Source organism: Balaenoptera musculus, chromosome 15 (genome assembly GCF_009873245.2).
Source record: "Balaenoptera musculus isolate JJ_BM4_2016_0621 chromosome 15, mBalMus1.pri.v3, whole genome shotgun sequence".
In the NCBI taxonomy this organism is placed as follows: domain Eukaryota; kingdom Metazoa; phylum Chordata; class Mammalia; order Artiodactyla; family Balaenopteridae; genus Balaenoptera; species Balaenoptera musculus.
In genome coordinates, this window is record NC_045799.1 from 51,727,477 (window position 1) to 51,748,949 (window position 21,473).

Below are 21,473 nucleotides of genomic sequence, written 5' to 3' on the forward strand. Positions count from 1 at the left end.
AGTGGGCCAGGAAACTGGGAGGTGAGCCCGGGCCAGCATGGCAGCTGAGAGGGTCCCCCCAGGAGGCAACCTGGGCGCTGGCCTCCAGTCTCAGCCAGCCAGCTGCGTTGGGATAACGCCCCCCCACACACACACCACCCCCCAGCCTGTGTATGAGGCACAGGCTCATTCGAAGCGAGGTCTTCGCGGGTCCAGTCACCACCACCAGCACTTTGGCTTTCCTAGAATCTTCTCTGCGCCCCCGATCTGGGGCGGGGGAGGAGTGCGGCGGGTACTGACAGAGCGGAGACAGGTCCTTGCAGGCTGGACAGCCTGTTGGGGGACTGGTGAGGGGTGGGCAGGCTGGACTGGGGAGCAAGACATCGGGGCCGGGCGGGCCGCTCTGGGCCCCAGGCCACCACCCATCTCCTTCCCGGCCCCCGCCCCCGCCCTCCCACGCACCTGCGCTGGCCTCTCCCCAAGCCCTGAGGGCAGCCGGCGGGCGCTGCTGGGAGATCAGAGGACTCGGAGGAGTCGGGCCCAGGGGGAGGGGGCGGGGAATTTCCCCCCACGCCTGCCTGGACCTGCTCCCCTTCCCCCTCCCCCGCCAGGTGGGGGGGCACCGCTGGGGGAATTCCACCGCTCTGCGAGGGCTCCGGCGAGCCTGGGCTGGGGGTCCTAGGGAGAGGAGGAGGAGAGGAGGGGACAGGCTGGGACCAGGGGCGCAGCTGCCTTCCTCCCCAGACACCAGCTGCCCCTGCCTGTCCCAGACTGAGCGGCCACCATTCCAGCCCGTCGGGCGGGTGCGGGGGCAGGGAGTGGCGCTTCCTCAGGCCAGAGGCGTCAGGACCTGGGAAGGGAGAGGCGTGAAGATCCGAAAGAGGGTGTGCGTGTGAGCGTCTCACAATGAATGGGTGACTGAGTGGGAGAGCGTGCCTGCACTTCATTCAAGGGTGTCTGTGAGCTGGGGACTCCGGGTGCCCCGGGGACGTGTGGCCTCGGGAGAGGGTCCTGTGTCTCCCCCATTAGGGTCGTTCTGTCCACCAGCCTGGCCGGGCCTCCTCCACACGCGCCCGCAGGAACCTTCACCGACCCTGAGAGGAGGAAGGGAGGGGAGGCGCGCTCCGGGACACAGAGGGTCCTGGAGATGGGGGGCGGGCGTGGGAGGCGTCTGGACCTGCTGCCTCCGCTCCAGTCTCGGGCGGGGCTTCCCTGCCTCGGTGGGGGGTGGGGAGGGAGGGAGGGACCCGGGGGGAGGGACGCGCGGAGGGACGCGAGGGGGGCAGGAGCCAGCGCGTTGGAGACCTGGGCGAGGGAGACTCAGAGAGCAAGAGGCAGAGGGAGGGGGCGGGTGTGGAAGCCGAGGCAGGACCCTGAGCCCGGAGAGGCAGAGACAGAGAACGTCCCTGGCCAGAGATCGTCCCCCCAGGGAGACTCCCAGTAGGGCCCGGGACAGAGAGACGCCTTCAGGGCCAGAAACCCTAGGAGGCAAATACCCCTGGGAGATATTACCGCCCCCCCTCCCCGCCCCAGACAGAGAGCGCCTCGCAGAGCGGGGACGAGGACAGACTGTCAGAGGACAACGCCCCCCAGGCCGCCTGGGAGACCCCGGAGCGACCCCAGGGGCGACAAGGGCCTTGTGCGGGCCAGGGCGACCTCTTCTTGGTTGGGGGAGATGGGGACACGGGCCCCGCAGGGCCTCCTCCTCCTTCTCTTGCTCCGGCTGCTGCTGCCACGCGGGGCCTCAGCTGGGAGCCTGCATAGCCCAGGTGAGTCGCGGCCCGGCGACTGGGCCGAGGTCACCCTTCCCTCCTCGGCCTCCGCGCCTAGAACCCGAGTCCCACTGGCGAGGGGGCAGAGCAGGTGGTGGCAGCAGCTGAGCAGCCCGAGGGCCCCGTGGGCGCCGGGGGCGCTGGCTGGGGAGCCGGGCGGGAGTTGGCGTCGGAGTGTGGGGTGAGGATGCCCGGCAAGGGTCAGGACCTCCCCAGGCCCCGCCGTCGCCGTGCAGGCCTGTCCGAGTGCTTCCAGGTGAATGGCGCAGACTACCGCGGCCACCAGAACCGCACGGGCCCGCGCGGGGCTGGCCGCCCGTGCCTCTACTGGGACCAGACGCAGCAGCACAGCTACAGCAGCGCCAGCGACCCCCACGGCCGCTGGGGGCTGGGCGCGCACAACTTCTGCCGGTGAGGGGCGGGGCCTTCGCTGGGGCGGGGCTGGGTGCACTATTACAGGCGTTGGCCTGGGGCTGGACCTCGGTATGGGCGGAGCGGAGGTCTCTGCTGGGCGGGCACAGGGGCCGTCTCGAGGGCCTAGGGGCGGGGCTTAAGCGTGAGGTAGAACCTTTTCTGACCTGGGTCGGGCCTTAGGCGCATAACTTCTGCAGAGCCTCAGGTCAGGCCTGGGCATTCAAGGCGCCCATAAGGGCGTGGCGTAGTCAGAGGGCAAGCCCTGGAGTGAGGGGCCGGGCCCTTGGCTCACAGCTTCTTTTGAGACACATCTACTGGTGGTGACGGAGGGATTGGGGGTTCAGAGCCACAGTTTCGGTCTGAAGCGGCAGGGACCGAGCTGAGCGAGAGGACACTTCCCTGCTGAACCGCAAAGCTTAGGGCTCATCACTTCTGCTTTAAAGCAGGATTCCAAGATAAGGGACTTGGCTGAGGCCCATGGCTGGGTGGAGGGCGAATACTACCAATGGCCTCAAAGTCCTCATAGCCTAGCAACAGCTGAAGACCTAAAATCAGCCCCCAGGGCCCTTTAATGATTTCACACCGTCCACTCGGAAATCGACATCCATTCTGGTGGGCAAACCAGAATTTGCTCTAACACACACGGTGGCCATTTTGAGAATAAGCCGTGGGTCAGGGCTGGAATTTGCCGTTCTTGGGACGGTAGGATCCCAACTATTTCTCCTGTACCTACAGTAACCCAGATGGTGATGTGCAGCCATGGTGCTACGTGGCCGAGACGGAGGAGGGCATCTACTGGCGCTACTGCGATATCCCCACGTGTCATAGTGAGTGGGCCGGGCTGGACAATGGTGGAGGCCGGGCTGCCTGGGCAGAGTTCGCTTTTGGAGGCACCTCACTGAGCCTGACTCTGCTGCCCCCTCAGTGCCTGGGTACCTGGGCTGCTTCGTGGACTCTGGGGCACCCCCGGCCCTCAGCGGCCCCAGCGGCACCTCAACAAAGCTCACGGTCCAGGTGTGCCTTCGCTTCTGCCGCATGAAGGGCTACCAGGTATTGCCCACCTGCCCAGACCAGTGGTGACCCCTGACCTTGACCTCAGGACCCAAATCAACTTCCAACTCTGAGGCCAAACCTTGACACTGATTTCTGAACCCCCAGCCCGATCCCCACTTCCGACCCCGACCCCTGGCTCCCACCACCCCACCCCCACCCCAGCCCCTGTCTCGGGGGTCACCCAGTCTGTGCTCCCAGTTGGCCGGCGTGGAGGCTGGCTACGCCTGTTTCTGTGGCTCTGAAAGCGACCTGGCCCGGGGACGCCCGGCTCCGGCCACCGACTGTGACCAGATCTGCTTTGGCCACCCGGGCCAGCTGTGCGGCGGCGATGGGCGCCTGGGCATCTACGAAGGCGAGGAGTGGGCAGGGATGAGGGGCTCGGATGAGGGGAAGAGTCTGAGTGAGACTCAGCGATGCCGTGACAGGGGGCGGGATCTGGGAAGGGAAGGCGGTAGGTTGGGGGCGGGGCCTAATAAAGGGATTGGGTTGAGGACTGGGCCCGAAGAGGGGGCTGGGCTGACCCTGGGGCCAGGGATCTGGGTCTGAGGACGGGACCTGAGAAAGGAATTGTTTCAGGGCGAGACTTGAGGAGGGGATTAATAGTTTGACAGCGGGGCCTATGGAAGGGGTTGGACGGGGTCGGAGGAGGGAGTTGGGCTGAACCTGGGGTGGAGACGGGGTCCGAAGATGTTAGTCTGTCTGGGGCGGGGCCTAGCTAGGAAGGGGCGGGGTTCTATGTAGAAGGAGGAGCCCGCCGGTCTCCGGGTTCTGACCGCCGGCCCCGCCCACAGTGTCCGTGGGCTCCTGCCAGGGGAACTGGACCGCACCTCAAGGTGTCATCTACTCCCCGGACTTCCCGGACGAGTACGGGCCGGACCGGAACTGTAGCTGGGCGCTGGGCCCTCCGGGCGCCGCGCTGGAGCTCACCTTCCGCCTCTTCGAGCTGGCGGACCCGCGCGACCAGCTGGAGCTGCGCGACGCCGCCTCGGGCAGCCTGCTCCGCGCCTTCGACGGCGCCCGCCCGCCGCCGCCGGGGCCGTTGCGCCTGCGCTCCGCCGCACTGCTGCTCACCTTCCGCAGCGACGCTCGCGGCCATGCGCAGGGCTTCGCGCTCACCTATCGCGGTGAGGCCCCGCCGCGTCCCCCCTCAGCCCGCTCCCCCGCCAGCCTGCCTCACACCCCTCTCCGCAGGGCTGCAGGACGCCGACGACCCTGCGCCCCCCAAGGGCTCGGCCCAGACCCCTGCAGAGCCCCCCGACGGGGCCAACGTGAGCTGCAGCCCCCGGCCTGGGGCTCCAGAGGCCGCGATGGGGGGTGAGACGGGCGTGGGAGGCGGGAGAGAGTTTGGGGAACAGCCCCTTCCAAGCCCTGTCCTTACCACACTCGTGTGCCCGCAGCCCAGGTCTTCTTGACGGTGACGACCGTCTCAGTGCTGCTGCTGCTGCTGCTGTCGCTGCTGCGCCTGCTGCGCGGACGGTGCGCGCTCTGGGGCAGGACCTGAGGGCGGACCTTGCCGGGAGCCTGACGCCCCGCCCCGGTGCCCCGGGGCGTGGGGGGCCCTGGTGGGAAGCTAGGGCCCACGACGGGAACAGGGCTGGAAGGAACTCCTGGGTTCGAGGGACGAGGATCACGCGTTCGAGGGACGCGTGGGATCACAAGCGAAGCAAGGTGCTGGAGGTGAGGTTGGTTGGGGGTTCGGCTGACGTCTGCTCCCTCTCTAGGAGCTGCCTGCTGGCTCCGGGTAAAGGGCCCCCAGCGTTGGGGCCTTCCCGGGACCCCGCAAGAAGCTGGGCCGTTTGGTACCGCCGGCCTCGAGGGGTCGCCCTGCCCTGTCCTCCCGGGGACCCCCAGGTTGAGAGTCTAACCGCAAGTTACCGGCCATTGAGCGCCTCCAGCCAGAGTTCCCTGCGCTCACTCATCTCTGCTCTCTGACTCGGGACCCCCAGGGTCCACTGGACCCTCCTGCAGCGGGATAGACTCCTGAGACCCTTTGCCACACACTGTCTACCTTGGCCTTCTGCCCTTTTGAAGCTTGGCAGCTCGGCCTCTAGTCATCTCAAGGAGGCCAGACGTCGGACAGGAAGCATCTGGTGCTATTATTGGGAACTTCACCTGACCCTTGGGGTCCAGATGGTCAAGGCCAAAGGGCAAGAGGAATCCGACTTCTCTCATAGACCTCGATACCTGGGTCTTTGAGCCCCTCCTGGGGTGGTTCTGGACTGCTGCCCAAAGTGAAATGTGAGAGGTCAACAAAAGTGGTCAAAAGACCAATCATAGACTTTGAATAAAGGACCTATTTTGGTACAGGGCTCCGGAATTTCTTACGTGTGGGAAGAGCTATGAGGGTACAGTGCCAAGACTGGTTGTGTGCATGCAAGTTAAAGGCGTTCATCGCAAAGAGTTTCGTGTAGCAGCCTGGAATGCAGAGGAACCGCGGAGGCGGAAGGATGAGTGGGCGGGGTCCTGGAGAAGGGGAGGAGGTGGAGGCCGGTTGTCAGCAGGGTTAAGCAGAAGAAGGGATGCCTTCGTGGACCTGATTTAGGATGAACCCTGGTGGGGACTGAACTTTCTTCCCTGGCCTCCTGCCCTCTCTCCCTCTCCGTTTCCTGCCCGTCCTGGGCGGGGCCGAAGATGCGCCTTTGGCTTGAACAGTGAGCGACTTTGGCCCAGCCCAAGCTCGAAGAAGCCTGGCCCGAAGGGCAGGGCCTCACTGGAGGGCTCCGGGCACGTCAGGCACACCCCTAGAGGCCTGGGCATCTCGGCACGCCTTGCTGCACTCCGGGGAAGTCGGGAGAGTGGAGATATCACCGGTGGAGTAGGGGCGCGCCGGCTCTAGACCTGACCCGTCCGAAAATCCCGGGTCGGCAGCACCTTGGACAGAGCCCGGGTTGTGGGGTGCTGCAGGGTGGAGGGGCTGTGCCCGGGAGGGTGAATGCCCAAGGGTGAGTCGACCTGGGGGTCGCGCGAACTGCAAGGGAACGCGAGCCACCGGGACCCAGAACGTCGGGTCCCAATCCAACAGGCACCCCATGCAAATGAGACTGGGACCGCATATATTATGCTAAGACGCTGAGGCCTGGGCGGCTGCCGGGAGGAACCTCCCAGCCGGCCGCGCCCATTGGCCCTCGCAGCCGCGACGTCAGGAGCCCAGAGCGCGAAACCCTGGCGGGATGGCGGGGGCGAGCAGCTGGGGCGGAGCCTGGCGTCCCCTCCCGCGTCCGGCCGCGCCCGTCCTCCCGGCAGCCGAGAGACTACTGGCCGCTGCCGCCGCCACAGCAGCCGCCGCCACAGGAGCCGCCGCGAGCTGTCCCTGCACAGCGCCTGCCAGCCGCACTGCGCTCCGGATTCCTGTGCGTCCCCGGCCTCCGCCCAGGCGTGGGGTCGCGGGGCCCGCGCGTGCGCAGCGCGGGAGGGGGCACGGGCTGGGACCCCCCGGGCCAGCGCGTGCGCGGACCGAGCACTGGGAGGTGGGCGGGCGCAGGGATGAGGCTCCGGGTGCTGTTGGCCCGCTGAGGAGACCTGGGGGCAAGAGGAGCGCGGACCGACTTCGCCCGGCCGGGCCATGGCGTTCCTGGCCGGGCCGCGCCTGCTGGACTGGGCCAGCTCGCCGCCGCACCTGCAGTTCAACAAGTTCGTGCTCACCGGCTACCGGCCGGCCAGCAGCGGCTCGGGCTGCCTGCGTAGCCTCTTCTACATGCACAACGAGCTGGGCAACATCTACACGCACGGTGAGCCGCGCCCCGCATCCCCCATCCGCGGCAGCCCTGCCCGCGCCCGGCCGGGGGCCCGAAGGCCGAGGAGAGCCCCAGCGCCCAGGTCCTGGGCTGCCCCGGCCCTGGCACGGCCAGGAGCCGCGGTGACAAAGCTGCCATTGTGCCGATCGTCGCTGCCCGCTTCTGCTCCCCCGGCGGGGCCCCCGGGGCAGGCGAGGGAAGCAGAGTCGGAGACCGAGTCCGCTTAATCCCTCTGAGCCCTGGGAATAAGTAACTTGGTGTCCGGCCGTTTCGTAATCCCTGCGCCCTGGCACCCTCTACCGCCAGCACCCGTCCCGGAGATGGGTGTTGACTTTGGCGAGGAGGGGCCCAGGAGGAGAAGCTAGGCCCCGGCCGCCCTGCCGTCCCCGCCCGCCCGGAGCAGCCCAGCCGCCGGGCTCCGCCTGGTGGCGTCTCCTCCCCCGCCCCCGCCCCCGTCCCCCCCTCCCCGCCGCAGGAGCCGGGCCCCTCCTCCGCGGCCCCGCGGAGCTGTGCTGACACAGCCCTGCCCGTCCTTGGCCTACCCAGGTGGAGAGAGGGGCCCTGAGTGCGCTGGGCCCAGCCTTAGTACCTGCCCCCTGGGGGACTGTGGCCTGGCTAGACCCTGCCAAGAGTGGGCAGTCAGCGGCCACAGCCTGCCAGTGCCGACCTTTGACCCGTGTGAGGGCAATGCCAAAGTGCCTGCAGGAAGTGGTAGGAATGGTCCTGAAGGCCTGGACTGGGAGGACTGGAACTCCCTGAAAAGGTGCCTGGGTAGAAGGTGGAACAGGGTTCTTTCAGCCCCCTGCCCTGCCTGGCCTCACCTGCTCTGGTGGACAAAAAGGCCCACAGCCTCCATCTGTCTGGTCCCTTCTGGAGAGAGAGGACATAGGGATTGGGAGGAGCAAGCTAAGTGGCCCTGGGATCTGTTGTCATTGCCTACATGTCGGATTCAGAACTCACCTTGAGATCATGCCCCCTCTGGCTTTTGCTGATATACCTAGGCCAGACTGGGGAGTGGGGGCCCCCTGCTTTCCTGGGAAGTGGTGTGGTGGCTGCAAGGGTGAGACCAGCTTGGGAGTCAGACTGCCCGGGGCTCTGTGCTGCTTCATTGCTTACTTGCTGGGGTCCCCTGGGGCAGGTTACTCGGTTTCCTCACCTATAAAGTGGGGATAATGGTCTCCCCTTCCCAGAACTATTGTGAGCTCTGCTAAATAAAGTTACTGAAAGCCCAGAGCCTGCCTCTGTCCAGGGCCGGCCAAGAGTTGGCCAACAGCCTTGTCAGGACCTGTCTTGCTCCATCCCTCTAGCCTGTGGCCTCATTGAGGACATGACTTGTCCTCAATGCTGAAGCTGTCTGATGGAAAACTGTCTCCCTCCCCCAGGGCTGGCCCTGCTGGGCTTCCTGGTGCTGCTGCCCATGACCTTGCCCTGGGGTCAGCTGGGCAAGGATGGCTGGCTGTGGGGCACACACTGTGTAGCCTGCCTGGCACCCCCTGCAGGCTCTGTGCTCTATCACCTCTTCATGTGCCACAAAGGGGGCAGCCCTGTGTACACTCGGCTCCTTGCCCTGGATATGTGTGGGGTCTGCCTCGTCAACACCCTCGGTGAGCCAAGGGATAGGGTGGGGGGCGGAGGGCTTGAAGGATGGGAGCTGGGGGTCGGGTACACTCACATGAGCCTGAGATAGAAAGGGCAGGTATCAGGGAAACTGGAAGGAAAAAAAAAAGGGACAAGGGCAGGTGGACCCCCAGACTGATGTGCCCTCTCCTGCCTCTCTCCTCTGTGCAGGGGCCCTGCCCATCATCCACTGCACCCTGGCCTGCAGGCCCTGGCTGCGCCCAGCTGCCCTGGTGGCCTACACCGTGTTGTCGGGTGTGGCAGGCTGGCGGGCCCTCACTGCCCCCTCCACCAGTACCCGGCTCCGCGCTTTTGGCTGGCAGGCTGGCGCCCGCCTCCTCATATTTGGGGCCCGGGGAGTGGGGCTGGGCTCTGGGGCTCCAGGCTCCCTGCGCTGCTACCTGCGCATGGATGCACTGGCACTGCTTGGGGGGCTGGTGAACGTGGCCCGCCTGCCGGAGCGCTGGGGACCGGGCCGCTTCGACTACTGGGGTAACTCACACCAGATCATGCACCTGCTCAGCGTGGGCTCCATCCTCCAGCTGCACGCTGGCGTCGTGCCTGACCTGCTCTGGGCTGCCCGGCACATCTGTCCCCCGGACTGAGCCACCTCCCGCCCGCCATGCCAGCCTGCTCACAGTCTTCTAGGGCCAACAGCACCATGCTGGCTCCCTGGATACTTCCAGCAAATGGGACCTCCTAGCGGGGAGCCCTCGTCTGTTCATCCATTCTTCCCTGTGGACTACCCTCTTTTACTCACACGTTGGAGCTCCACTTCCCCTTCCTGCCTTCTTCCACGGGACTTATAGGCTGAAAGGAAACCTTCCCTTCTCTGGGCCTGTTTTTACCCTCTGGGACCTGTGAGGTTTGGGCCAAAGGGACAGTTGGGATCCTGCCAGCCCAGAGCCATCACCCACCCTGACCCTCACATAAGGCACCTCACAGCTGCCTAGCCCAGCCTCCTGCCCTCTGTCTGTCCACCCTGCATGCCGGCCCTCCCAGCAGCCTGTTCTCCCTGCTGTCCAGAGACTGTGGAATGAGGGGTCTGAACAACAGGACTAGCCTCTTATCCCAGGACCTAGGGGCAGGAGGGTGGTGGCTGCTGCTTTTTCCAGGCAACTGGCACAGAGATGTAAAGAGCTGAATGGCCCTGGACCCAGGCCCCACTGGGCTGAGGGCACCCTCCACCTTGAGTGCTCTGACAGCTCGACCTGCCCAGCAGGGACGTGCCTGCTCAGGAAATCTTTGCTCCACACAGTGGGTGGCTCCCAGCTCCAGTCTGCCAGCCTGGGGCTTGGGGCCTTGCAGCAGAGCTCAGCCTTGGCCCATCCCAGGGGCCTCAGACCCTGGGCAACGTCAATAAGTGCCGTGTTGCTGCGCAAGCAAGCATGGGTACTCCCAAGATTCAAATACCTTTTATTAGACACGGCCAGGCAGAAGGGACCCCTGGAGTTTCCAGAGGGACCCCAGCCTCCAGGAGGAGGGAGGGAAGGGGCTAAGAGGTTAAAAGTGCCGAGCCCGGGCCCGTGGGCTCAGGTTGGGCCCAGTGAGTCCTCAAACAGGCTGAGGAGGTTCCGGGGCTCAAAGGAGGGGAAGGTGCCCTGTGGGGGCTCTGAGTCAATGTCACTTAGGTCCAGAGAATCCCTAGGGGGAGAGAAGGAAAGAGAGAAATGACTCTCAGGGTCCGAAAGCTGCCCCCTCCCACCCCCTGGGACCCTGGGCCTGCTCACCTCAGCGTGTACCTGCCCCGGGGGGCAGGGGAGCCACTGCAGGGGGTGGAGGTGCTCCCGGCAGCCCTGGCCAGGATGGCCTCTGGAGAGAGCGAGGGCCTGCGGGGGGTGGGCAAGACAAGCAGGGTGTCGAGGGGCGGGGAGGAGGCCACGGCTGGGTGGGAGCAGCAACACCGATCCTGACCCTGTGCGGGCTCCGGGCTGCTGCCTGGCACAGGCAGGGGCCATTCTCGGACAACGGGCACTGGTGGACGTTGAAAGAGCACTCTGACAACTTCTAAAGCCTACCTGACCACACTCAAAGGCCACCTCTGTCCCTTTTCAGAACACATGGGCTCTGACTGAGCTGACTTTGAAATGACCTTGTGGTAACTGAAGCTCATCTGGCACTTTGTCTGCTATAAAGCGCCCCCATGGCAATGGGGTGACATTCTCGTAAGGAAGGGGTTAATGGCGTGATTCCTTCTGAGAACTGTCTGCCCTGAGCTTGTGGTTTCCTTTGCAGTAGTTTCTTAATTACAGCCTCTCACTTGGCCACCAGGCACGTGGGACTAAGGAATTCCTCCCAGGGCAGGAGCTCACCAGGCTCTGGGGGTTTTGCGCCCTGAGAGGAAGGATAACGCCTTGCCCTTGGGTACTGGCAGCCTCTGGGGGGTGGGGGCTGCACCGCCTGCCTTTCCCAGCAGGTGCTGTGGCCCCTGTGCTCCTCCCCAGCATGGCAGCACCCTCACTGTGAGGTTGCCAGTTCGCCCTGCTCCGTACGGCCCCTGGTCCACACACTGAGATTAGAAGAAACAACTGCATTCAAACTAGGCCAGGCCGCACCCCCACCAGCCTTGGTTTCCTTCCCGGGGTTTGATGGGGGCCAGGTTTGTGGGAGAGATGCCGGTTCACTACTAATTCCCATGGGGCTGGGGCCTGGGCCTCGGGCGTGGGGTTTGGCCACGCTGATGGCCCGTCTCCCCGCACCCCCAGCCGCCTGCCCGGAGCCCTCACCCACCCTATGCTGTCGTCATCCCAGTTGCTGGCGAGGCTGCTGTCCAGGAGGAGGCTGCAGGGCGGCGAGCCAGGCGGGGTGGCCGGCGGACCCAGGGGCTGCAGCCAGCTGGCAGGGTGTGCCAACCCGTGCCAGAGCCAGCACAGCAGGGAAAGCAGGGCCTGTGGGGACAGGGGGCCGAGGGAGGCTAGGTAGACCCTGGGCCAGGGAACAGAGCAGGGCCACCCATCACCTTCCCTGGCTTACCTGCCACAGGGCCCACCCTCGACTGAGGGCCTCGGCAGCCATGTACCACAGGACGGTCCAGGGCCGCGGCTGCCTGAGCATGGGCAGGGCCAGCAGGGCCTCAGCTGTGGCCCGCAGCTTGGGGTCAGGTTCCAGCATCATGGTGAGGACAGAACGCAGCTCAGAAGACAGGCCTGTCCCCGGGGCAGGGCCACATCAGGGGTGATGGGGCCTTGAGCTTGGCAGTCCCTTGCCACCAGCCACCCCCCCGCCACCGTGAGAGCCTGCTCTCCCTGTGGCAGTCCATCCCCTCCAATCCTCTCTCCCCACTCACCAGCAGTGAACTCAGCGGGCAGGTAGCCCTGGCGCAGCTGCTGCCAGCCCTCCCCACCATGGGGCAGCTCCATGTTGCACGCCACCTCCAGGATGGTGAGACCCAGACTGGGAGGGACAGGGACAGAAGAGGGGCAGGGTTGACCTCGAGACACAGAACCCAGAGCCCCAGGCTACCCCCAAGAAGAGGGGTAGGAAAGGGATGCTATCTTCCACCATGAGCCAGGGAGGCGGGGAAGGAGGGGCTGGGGGCCCTGAGAAGGTCTCGGCAGGGCTGATGATGGGGACGACATCATGGAGCACAGACCCCGGGCCCAGCGTAGGCCACACACCACCTACCCCCCGCCCCCCGCCCCCCGCCCCCACAGGACTGGCACTCTGGTCGCTGTTGTTAACAGTGATGTTCTCATCATCCTGTTGATGTGACTGGATGCTACTGTCAGAAGCAGAGCAGTGGTGACCAGCATGGACCTTGGAACCCAGCGCCTGGTCCAGGCCCAGCCTCACCACCTGCTCACTGTGGACTTGGGGAAAAGTCCCTTAACCTGCTGTGCCCGATTCCCCTGTAAATGGAGTAATAATAGTCCCTCCCTTGGAGGTGTCGTGAGGAGATGAGTGAAGAGACAAGTGAATCAGGTAAAGTGGCTCCAGAGGGTTCTCTGATTAGACAGCTTAACTCTCCAGACCCCTCTCAACTAGAGGGCGGGACCCCCATCCCCTTGGGGCAGCGTCTCCCAGCAAGTCTTCCTGACTTTGGGCTAGGATGGTGACCCTCTGCTGACCACTCCCCCGCCCACCAGAAGAGCCTCCCATGTCGAGCCCTACCTGAACACATCTGCCGCTGTCCCATAAAAGCCTTGAAGCAGCTCGGGGGCCATGTAGCGAGGGTCTCCCTCCTGGGCCTCGCTAGCTCCGGATGCACCCAGCTCCACCAGCAGCCCAAAGTCACCCAGCTTGCAGCGGTCCCGGGGCCCCAGGAAGATATTGGCGGGCTTGACGTCAAGGTGGACCAGGCCTTGGCTGTGCAGGTGGGCCAGGGCCAGCAGGGTGTCCCGCAGGTAGCCCCAGACCTGGGCCTCGGGCAGGCTGGTGCCCCAGGCCTCACAGTGCTGCTGTAGGCTGGGCCCACACAGCTCTGTCTGCAGGTATAGGATGCCGCCCTCCTCCCAGGCTTGCTCCAGCCGCACACAGCACGGGTGATGCCCCACCTTCTCATGGCCGCCGACCTCGGCCAGCTTGCGGGCCCGGTCCTTGGGGCCCCGGAAAGGCGACATGCAGCGCTTCACGGCATAGAGCCGGCCGTCTTCTTTGGAGCGCACCTGGAAGCGAGGGGGCACAACCACTCAGGAGGACAACCCAGAAGATTCTGTTAAGATTTCACATGTGCAGAAGGTATGGCACGGCAGCTACCTTAGAGTGACCCCCACGTGTGCAAGAGCAAAGCTGGACAAACCTCCACCCCAGGTGCTGGTTTGCTGGAGACCCAGCGACAGAAGAGACAGGGCAGACCTCTAAGTACAGGCCCAGGAGGATGCGTTAAGTAAAAAAGCTGCCTACAGAACAGCACGGGCAGTGTGGTCTGCCGTGCGGCATATGAGATGGGTTTGTTTCTATCTGGTCAACTCCAGAGAAGTACAGAGAAGTCTGGAAGGAAGAACGCCCACCTGAGAATCACCGTGGTTTCCCCTGACCTAGGGGCCTCTGTACTTTTTAACAAAATTGTCTTCATGTAGTACTTGTGTAAGGAAAACTACCATTTTAGAGGAGATATACATGATTGGAAAATATATTTTAAGAAACAAAAGGTGGCATGGAGGTGTCGCCTGAGCGCTTGCAGCCGGAGGGAGGTGGGGTGGGCACTGCACTGGGGACGGGGGGGTGGCCTGGCTCCGGGGCCTTGTGGAGCTTGCCAAGACCCCCACATGGCTGGCACCAGGCAAGAGGAGGTGGCAGGCGGGAGCCATCGCGAGGTGTGCCAGGCTCTGAGGGGGCCTCAGAGGGGCCTGCGTGGGGGGTTATGAGAAAGTGGCCAAGTCCAGCACTGAGGGGAGCCTGTCAGTCCCAGGAGGTGGGCCGTCAGGGGAAAGGAGGGGAACAGGCTTCCCAGGACACTGTCCCATCCCAGCCGGGGTGGCGAGGCGGCAGGGGGGTTACCCCAGACAGGCCTGGGGAGCTGTCACTGACTCACCTTGAAGACCTCTCCATAAGAGCCGTGGCCCAGGCGGCCGAGCCTGTGGAAACTCTGCTGGAAGAAGGACTCCGGCCGGCTCGGGTCATACCCGGGGCTCTGCAGGGGCTCGGAGGCTCGGCCTCGGAACGACACCCGCTGGGGCTGGGGCTGGTGCCAGCCTGGGGTCCGAGGAGGGAAGAGGCGGCTGATGGGGATGCTGCCCTTGGCAGGGGGCTGGGGCGGGAGGCTCCGACTGAGCCCCCGAGGCCTCTTGAGGGAGAAGCCAGGTTCTGCATGGCGGAAGTAGGCTGGAACCGGGACGGGGGTGCCACTCAGCGGTGGCGGGGTGCCCTCTTCGGGCACAGGCATGTCCAGCAGAGGAGCCCCCTTGGGGCAGAGTTCAGAACAGTGTGTCACTCAAAACAGCACCTGGTCCTATGGCCCCAAAGAGGCTGCAGAAGAGAGCCGAGTCTATGCCACACACACACACTCTGCCTTAGGCACAACACGCACCTGGTGGGAAAAGGTATACAAATGTATGCACGCCTGCAGGTGGTCACCTGCACCTTGGGGGTTAGAGACACATAGACTGAAAACCACGGGGTCATGTCCTGGAGGTTCCCACAGTCCAGCAGAGGTTAAACCAAGGCATGTTCTGGAGCCAGACCACCTGTGTGCACATCCCTGCCTTGTTTGGCCCTAAAATATCCCACCTCGGGGAATTCCCTGGCGGTCCTGTGGTTAGGACTTGGCGCTTTCACTGCCATGACCCAGGATTCAATCCCTGGTTGGGGAACTAACATCCCACAAGCAGGGTGGCATGGCCAATAAATAAATAAATAAATAAATAAATAAATAAATAAATAAATAAATAAAACATGGCCAAAAAACTAAATAAATAAAAATTAAAACTTAAAAATAAAAAATCCAGGGACTTCCCTGGTGGCACAGTGGTTAAGATTCCGCACTCCCAATGCAGGGGGCCCGGGTTCGATCCCTGGTCAGGGAACTAGATCCCACATGCATGCCGCAACTAAGAGTTTGCATGCCACAACTAAGGAGCCTGCTGGCCGCAACTAAGACCTGGTGCAACCAGAAAAAAAAAAAAAAAAAAAAAAAAATCCAACCTCTTCCAAGACTGTAAGGTAGAAATATTAACACAGGTCTGCTATCCCTTATCTCCAATTCCAAAGGAAAAAAGAAAGTCTAGGGCTTCCCTGGTGGCACAGTGGTTAAAAATCCACCTGCTAATGCAAGGGACATGGGTTCGATCCCTGGTCCGGGAAGATCCCACATGCTGCGGAGCAACTAAGCCCATGTGCCACAACTACTGAGCCCCCATGCCACAACTACTGAAGCCCGCGCACCTAGAGCTCATGCTCCACAAGAGAAGCCACCTCAATGAGAAGCCCGTGCACTGCAATGAAGAGTAGCCCCCGATCGACACAACTAAAGTAAGCCCACGTGCAGCAACGAAGACCCAACGCAGCCATAAATAAATTTATATATTAAAAAAAAAAAGTCTGAATTTCAAATTTCTTTCTTGCTTCCTTTTTCGTAGTTGAGGTGCTAAAACTCAGTTAGTGGGGTTTCACTTCCAGCTCCAAGTAGCAGAGGCTAAATTTCCGCTGAGTGTAGCAGAGAGTCTGGGGGCTTCCTCCTTTCACCAGCCCCTACTCAGAGAAACAGGCACCACTGTCCCTGTCCCCAGCTCCAGAGCTGTGGCTCAGGAGATTCTGCCCAGGGAGAGGCAGGTCATGAAACAGAGAGCTCCAAAGCTCTCCCTGCAAAAAACTGACTTGATTAGAAGCAGAGTGTGAGAAGTTCAAGCCTAAAGGCCCTCTCAAAATCAGTGAAGGTTTTGGTACTAAGAAATTAGGAGGAGGCCGGTACCTCCATTAGCACTACAAGTGAACCACAGGACAACTAGTTTACCAGAGAGAACTGGGGAAAGAGACAGCTAAGAAGAGGCTTCCTGGGGTCAGAACAAACCTTAAACACTGAACTCCAAAGCTACCCCTTTAGGGACTTCCCTGGTAACACAGTGGTTAAGAATCTGCCTGCCAATACAGGGGACATGGGTTCGAGCCCTAGTCCGGGAAGATCCCACATGCACCACAACTACTGAAGCCCATGCACCTAGAGCCTGTGCTCCACAACGAGAGAAGCCACGGCAATTAGAAGCCCAAGCACCGCAACGAAGTGTAGCCCCCGCTCACCGCAGCTAGAGAAAGCCCACACGCAGCAATGAAGACCCAACAAAAAAAAAAAAAAAAAAAAAGCTACCCCTTTAAAGCCCAAATTTGACTGGATCAGTCTATGGAGCAGTTCCAGGGCATTGTCAAAAACAACAGAGTAATCATACAGCAATTGGTGGGGCCTGACAGCTGGGTATGATCAGGGAAAAGACAAACAGAGCCCCCCTAAAACAACTAGTGTCCCAGAGGGACTGTGCACATGCCCAAGGCTGGGCCCTCTGAGGAGCAAAGTCAAAGGCTTCACATTGCTTAGGAAAGAGACATCACTACAGTGGTCCAGCCAGTCACTAAACAAGCAAAAGCAATCCCAAGCCCCCAGGGGCAGGGTGAGGAACCAATATTCACAGTTGCTACAACATATTATCTAAAATGTCAAAGAAAAATTACAAAATATGCAAAGACACAGGAGAGTGTGACCCATACACAGGAAAAAAAACATACAGCAAAAACTCCCTGTAAGAGAGACCAGATGTCAGATTTAACAGACAGACTTCACAGTAGCCACTACAAATATGTACAAAGAACTAAAGGAAACCACACTTGAAGAAGTAAAGGAAACACAATGACAACATCTCATTAAACAGAGAATATCAATAATGAGATAGAAATTATAAAAGAACCAAATGCGTAGTTGAAAAGTACGTCACTGAAATGAAAAAATTCACTGGAGGGGTTCAACAATAGATTTGAACTGGCAGAAGAAATAATCAGTGAACTTGAAGATAGTTTGATAGAAATTATGCAATCTGAAAAACAGACAAAGAAAAGGGAACCAAACCTCAGAGAAATGTTAGGACAGCATTAAGTGAATCAACATATGCATGATGGGTACACCAGAGGAGAGAAGAGAAGGAGCTGGAAAAGTATGGATTAAAACTTCCCAAATGTGATTTTAAAAATATTAACATAGCCAAGAAGCTCAATGAACTTCAAGTAGGATAAATACAGAGATCCACACACAGACACACCATATTAAAACTGCTGAAAACCAAAAACAAGGGGAAAATCTTGAGGGGAGCGAGAGAAAATGACTCATCACTGACAACTGCCCCCCCCATAAGAATAACTGTTAACTTCTCAAAAGAAACAGTGGAGGCCAGAAGGAAGTGGGATGACATATTCAAGCACTAGGGGGAAAATTTGTCAACCAAGAATCCTATATCCAATGAAACTATCTTTCAAAAATAAAGGCAAAAAAGAGGTATTCCCAGATAAACAAAAACAGAAAGAATGCATTGCTAGCAGACCTGCTTTACAAGGAAAACTAAAGGAAGTTCTTCAAGCTGAAAGCATGTGATCCCAAACAGTAATTCAAACGTACATGAAAAAAAGAAAGAGCACCAGTAAAGGTAATTATGTAATATAAAAGACAGTATAAATGCATATTTTTCTCCTTTCTTCTTTTAACTGATTTAAAAAGCAACTGTATAAAACTATGTATGTAACTGTATTGGTGGGCATATAATATATAGAAATGTAATATACTTGCAAATAACAGCACAAAGATTTAAGTGTGTGGGAACAAAATTATATTGGACTAGAAAATGACACCAGATGGTAACTCAAACCCACAGGAACAAATGAAGAGAACCAGAAATGGTAAAAAAGAAGGTCAATGTAAAAAAATGATACACATACACTTGCTTTTCTTTCTTCCCCCAACTTCTTTAAGAAATTAAAGATGACCTAAATAAATGGAAAGGCATTATATGTTCATAGATCCAAAGACTTAATATAAGTAAAATGGTAATACTCTCCAAATTGATCTACAGACTCAGCACAATCACTATCAGAATCCCAGGTAGCTTCTTTACAGAAATTGGCAAACTGATCCTAAAAATCATATGGAAATTCACAGGACCCAAAAGAGTCAAAACAATCAAAACAAAGTTGGAGGACTCACACTTTCCCATTTTAAAACTTACTACAAAGCGGGACTCCCCTGGTGGCACAGTGGTTAAGAATCTGCCTACCAATGCAGGGGACACGGGTTCAAGCCCTGGTCCGGGAAGATCCCACATGCTGTGAAGCAACTAAGCCCGTGCACCACAACTACTGATCCTGTGCTCTGGAGCCCGCATGCCACAACTACTGACGCCCATGTGCCTAGAGCCCATGCTCCGCAACAAGAGAATCCACTGCAGTGAGAAGCCTGTGCACAATGAAGAGTAGCCCCCATGTCTCAACTAGAGAAAGCCCGCACACAGCAATGAAGACCCAATGCAGCCAAAAATAAATGAATAAAAATAAATTAATTAATTTTTAAAAACTTACTACAAAGCTACAGTAATCAAAACAGTGTGGTACTCACATAAGGATAGACATGAAGATCAATGGAATAGAATTGAGAGTTCAGAAATAAACCCTCACACTTATAGTCAATTGATTTTGACAAGGGTGCCAAAACAATTCAGCAGAAATAAAACAGTCTTCTCAACAAATGGTGCTGGGACAACTGGATATCCACAAGCAAACCTCATTTAGCAGAAAAATCTGACCTGGCCTATTCTTCCCTCTAAGTGTAAAATAATCATATATTTCTTGACAGAAATATTAATGTGTTTGATTATGAAATGATGTCCCAGACCCATGAATGAATGGTGTTACATGTTACACGCACCCTGTTAGCTTTCTAAAATGGGAGACATTTTGAATTCTGAAACACATCTGGCCTCAGGGGTTTGTGGACCTATAATGCTAACTTCATGGAAGCCTTAGTCTAGTGTCTGGCATGCAGATCCCTCAGTCACTGTTATATAATAAATAATATATAATAAATAATGCTCTGAGTAGTAATTGAAAGAACACACAAAATACAGTGGTCCCACGGGTGTAAGTGACTTTTGTATTGGAGCAAAGAGGGCTACTGTGTTGCTATAATGTTATAATTGAAAGAATAACAAAAGGAAAAAAGGAGAGAAGTCCAATTTTGAGAGGAGCCACAGTGTATCAAAAGATTCCATACTCAGCAGGGGGTGAGTCAGTGACTGAAACTGGAGGGAGCAGTCATCTGAAGGGTACTCTCCAGTGCCTAGGAGAGTGAGGCATGAGGGGAGGGACCCCACAGGGGCCTGCATGGGAGACTTACCCTACAGCCTGTGGGTACCCTCCCTCTGCCTCTATGCATCTCAGGAATCCCATCCCAGAGTTTCTCAAAGTGAGGGACCAGGGTGTCAGGAACCCCTAGGGTGCTGGTTAGAAGTACAGCCTCTGGGCCCAGCCATATCACATTCAGGGACATTGGGCACCTGCATCTTAAACCAATTCTCAGATCATCCCAATGTCACTTACGTTCTAGCACCACTGGCATGGCCAAACAGCTTTGGGGGTGGGATGGGGAGGGAGGAGAAGCAGGGGCTCCCGGTGAATCCAGGGTGGCCCTGAGCAGAAGCCAGGCCGGGATGAGCTCTGCAGCTTTCAGGGGCCTCACCCTCTCACTGGGCAGGACACATCTGCTGACCACGGTCTATCGCACTAGACTGTGAGTTCCTCCTGGTCAGGGCCACAGCTGATTCACCTCCGTGGGCGTGGGGAAACCCTGGCGAATAGAGTTGAGCAGACCAGCTGTCACGGGGGAGGGGCTGTAGATGGAAGGTCGGTGGGGCTTTTCCTGGGGAGGGACGAGTAAAGGGGGAGCAGTCGCTGTGGAAGGGGCCTCCCAGAAGAAGAAGAATTGGGAGGCCGGGGAAGGAGGAGGGCAAGGACCGTCTAGGGGCAGGAGCCGCTAGAGGGGAAGTGGGCGGAGCCGCCCGCGGCAGGGCTGGCCCAGGGAGGGGTGGGGCTGTCGGAGAGGTGAGGAAGGAGGCGGGAGGGGGTTGGGGGTGAGGCAGATCCGGGGAAGGACTGTCAGGGGGCAAGGAGTTGCTAGCGAGGGAGGTAGAAGGGAGGAGAGGGCGATCCCGCCCGAGAACCCTCAGGGCCGGGTATGGGCTCACCTGGGGCGGGTGGGCGGGGCGCAGCTCAGCAAGGTCCCAGATTCCGGGTCGGCGGAGGGCACAGGAGCCCTCGGAGCGGTCCGGGGTCTTCGGCCCACCGCTCCCCAAGCCAGGGCGGGAGGACTCTCCGGAGAGGGAACGGCCCGTGAACGCGCGCGGACACGGCTCGCGCCAAAAATTCCAAACCGGCCTCGAGGCCCCGCCCAGGAACGCCTCTTACCCCCGATGCAGCGTATCAGAGGCTCACAGCCTGCTGTGGCTCCGCCCCAACGCCCCTGCGTGCGCGTCTCCGACCCCGCCCCGCCGGCTCCGCGGCCCAGCGCTCTCACTGCGCAGGCGCGAAACCTTCTCTGTGCTGGCCCCGGGCGGGGGTGGCTACGTGGTGCCACCTGGAGGCTGAGGCGCCAGGCGGGGTCTGAGCCTGCTCTTGGGTACTCCCGCCTGGTTCCCAGGACCCCGACCGACCTCCGGACGCCGACCAACCTCCAGACCCCGGTGCCGGCACCCACGGCCCTCGCTGGGCTGCCTTAGTTTTCTCATCTATAAAGGGAATGGTCACTGCGTTTCGCCCCGGAGGTGTAGCCCCAAGAGGCGGTCACTTGGGGCTGCACAGGAAGTCGCTGCCGCCTCCGGGGTCCCGGCGAGGTGGAGTGCCCTGGGCTCAGTGCTCCCTCCTCATGCCTGCACCGATGCGGTGGGGATCACACACACACACACACACACACACACACACCCATACACACACCCTCCACCTGCGGAACGCGCGGCTTCGTGAACCAGAAAATTCTGCCTCTTCCAGGAAGCCTCCCTGCCTCCAGGCCTCGGCCACCTTCGAGGCAGCCATTCCCATTCTTTGGATTTGAGACTTAAGCACAGCTCAAACCTCCCTCAGCCCCTTCCTGGCTGAACGACCTTGGGAAGGCCCTGGGCCTTTCTGAGCTTCCGACTAGTCTCCTCTCCTGTAAAAATGGAGCTGATTACGCTTCCTTCACCGAGCTGGAGATTCAAATAGGATGATCCCCTTAAAGTTCTTAGCAGGGGTGTTGCTTCTTCCTCCATCGGAGGGGACTTTTTATCTGTTTAACAGGATCAAGGGGAGTCACTCTTCCAGGCCACCCTCCCTAGAAAGCTCCCCATCTCCTCAGATCTCCTTTCCCACCTTCTTTTCTTCTTCTTTTTTTAAAATAAATTTATTTATTTATGTATTTTTGGCTGCACTGGGCCTTTGTTGCTGCGCGTGAGCTTTCTCTAGTTGC

At 59.6% G+C, this 21,473-nt stretch overlaps 3 protein-coding genes across 5 annotated transcripts; 2 read left to right on the forward strand and 1 right to left on the reverse strand.

Moving 5' to 3' along the window:
- Positions 1–1,333: 1,333 nt before the first annotated feature.
- Positions 1,334–5,648, forward strand: KREMEN2 (kringle containing transmembrane protein 2). Its single transcript, XM_036826346.1, has 9 exons — positions 1,334–1,748; positions 1,988–2,162; positions 2,901–2,992; positions 3,091–3,215; positions 3,417–3,570; positions 4,010–4,342; positions 4,410–4,532; positions 4,616–4,694; positions 4,940–5,648. Exons 1-9 carry the CDS (start codon positions 1,655–1,657, stop codon positions 5,148–5,150), a joined length of 1,386 nt encoding a protein of 461 aa, XP_036682241.1. The 5' UTR covers positions 1,334–1,654; the 3' UTR covers positions 5,151–5,648.
- Positions 5,649–5,786: 138 nt separating this feature from the next.
- PAQR4 (progestin and adipoQ receptor family member 4) lies at positions 5,787–9,202 on the forward strand. Of its 2 annotated transcripts, XM_036826559.1 has the most exons (3): positions 5,787–6,946; positions 8,335–8,556; positions 8,741–9,202. In XM_036826559.1, the coding sequence occupies exons 1-3, from the start codon at positions 6,781–6,783 to the stop codon at positions 9,172–9,174; spliced, it is 822 nt and encodes a 273-aa protein (XP_036682454.1). In that variant the 5' UTR covers positions 5,787–6,780; the 3' UTR covers positions 9,175–9,202. The 2 variants fall into 2 exon arrangements, with proteins under 2 accessions (XP_036682454.1, XP_036682455.1); XM_036826560.1 differs by lacking the exon at positions 8,335–8,556 and having other exon boundaries at positions 5,789–6,946.
- Positions 9,203–10,069: 867 nt separating this feature from the next.
- Positions 10,070–19,840, reverse strand: PKMYT1 (protein kinase, membrane associated tyrosine/threonine 1). Of its 2 annotated transcripts, none has more exons than XM_036826557.1 (8): positions 19,574–19,840; positions 14,043–14,537; positions 12,680–13,173; positions 11,856–11,962; positions 11,543–11,715; positions 11,300–11,457; positions 10,300–10,398; positions 10,070–10,213 (listed from the first exon to the last, which is right to left on the reverse strand). In XM_036826557.1, the coding sequence occupies exons 2-8, from the start codon at positions 14,391–14,393 to the stop codon at positions 10,102–10,104; spliced, it is 1,494 nt and encodes a 497-aa protein (XP_036682452.1). In that variant the 5' UTR covers positions 14,394–14,537; positions 19,574–19,840; the 3' UTR covers positions 10,070–10,101. The 2 variants fall into 2 exon arrangements, with proteins under 2 accessions (XP_036682452.1, XP_036682453.1); XM_036826558.1 differs by having other exon boundaries at positions 19,713–19,838.
- Positions 19,841–21,473: the final 1,633 nt, after the last annotated feature.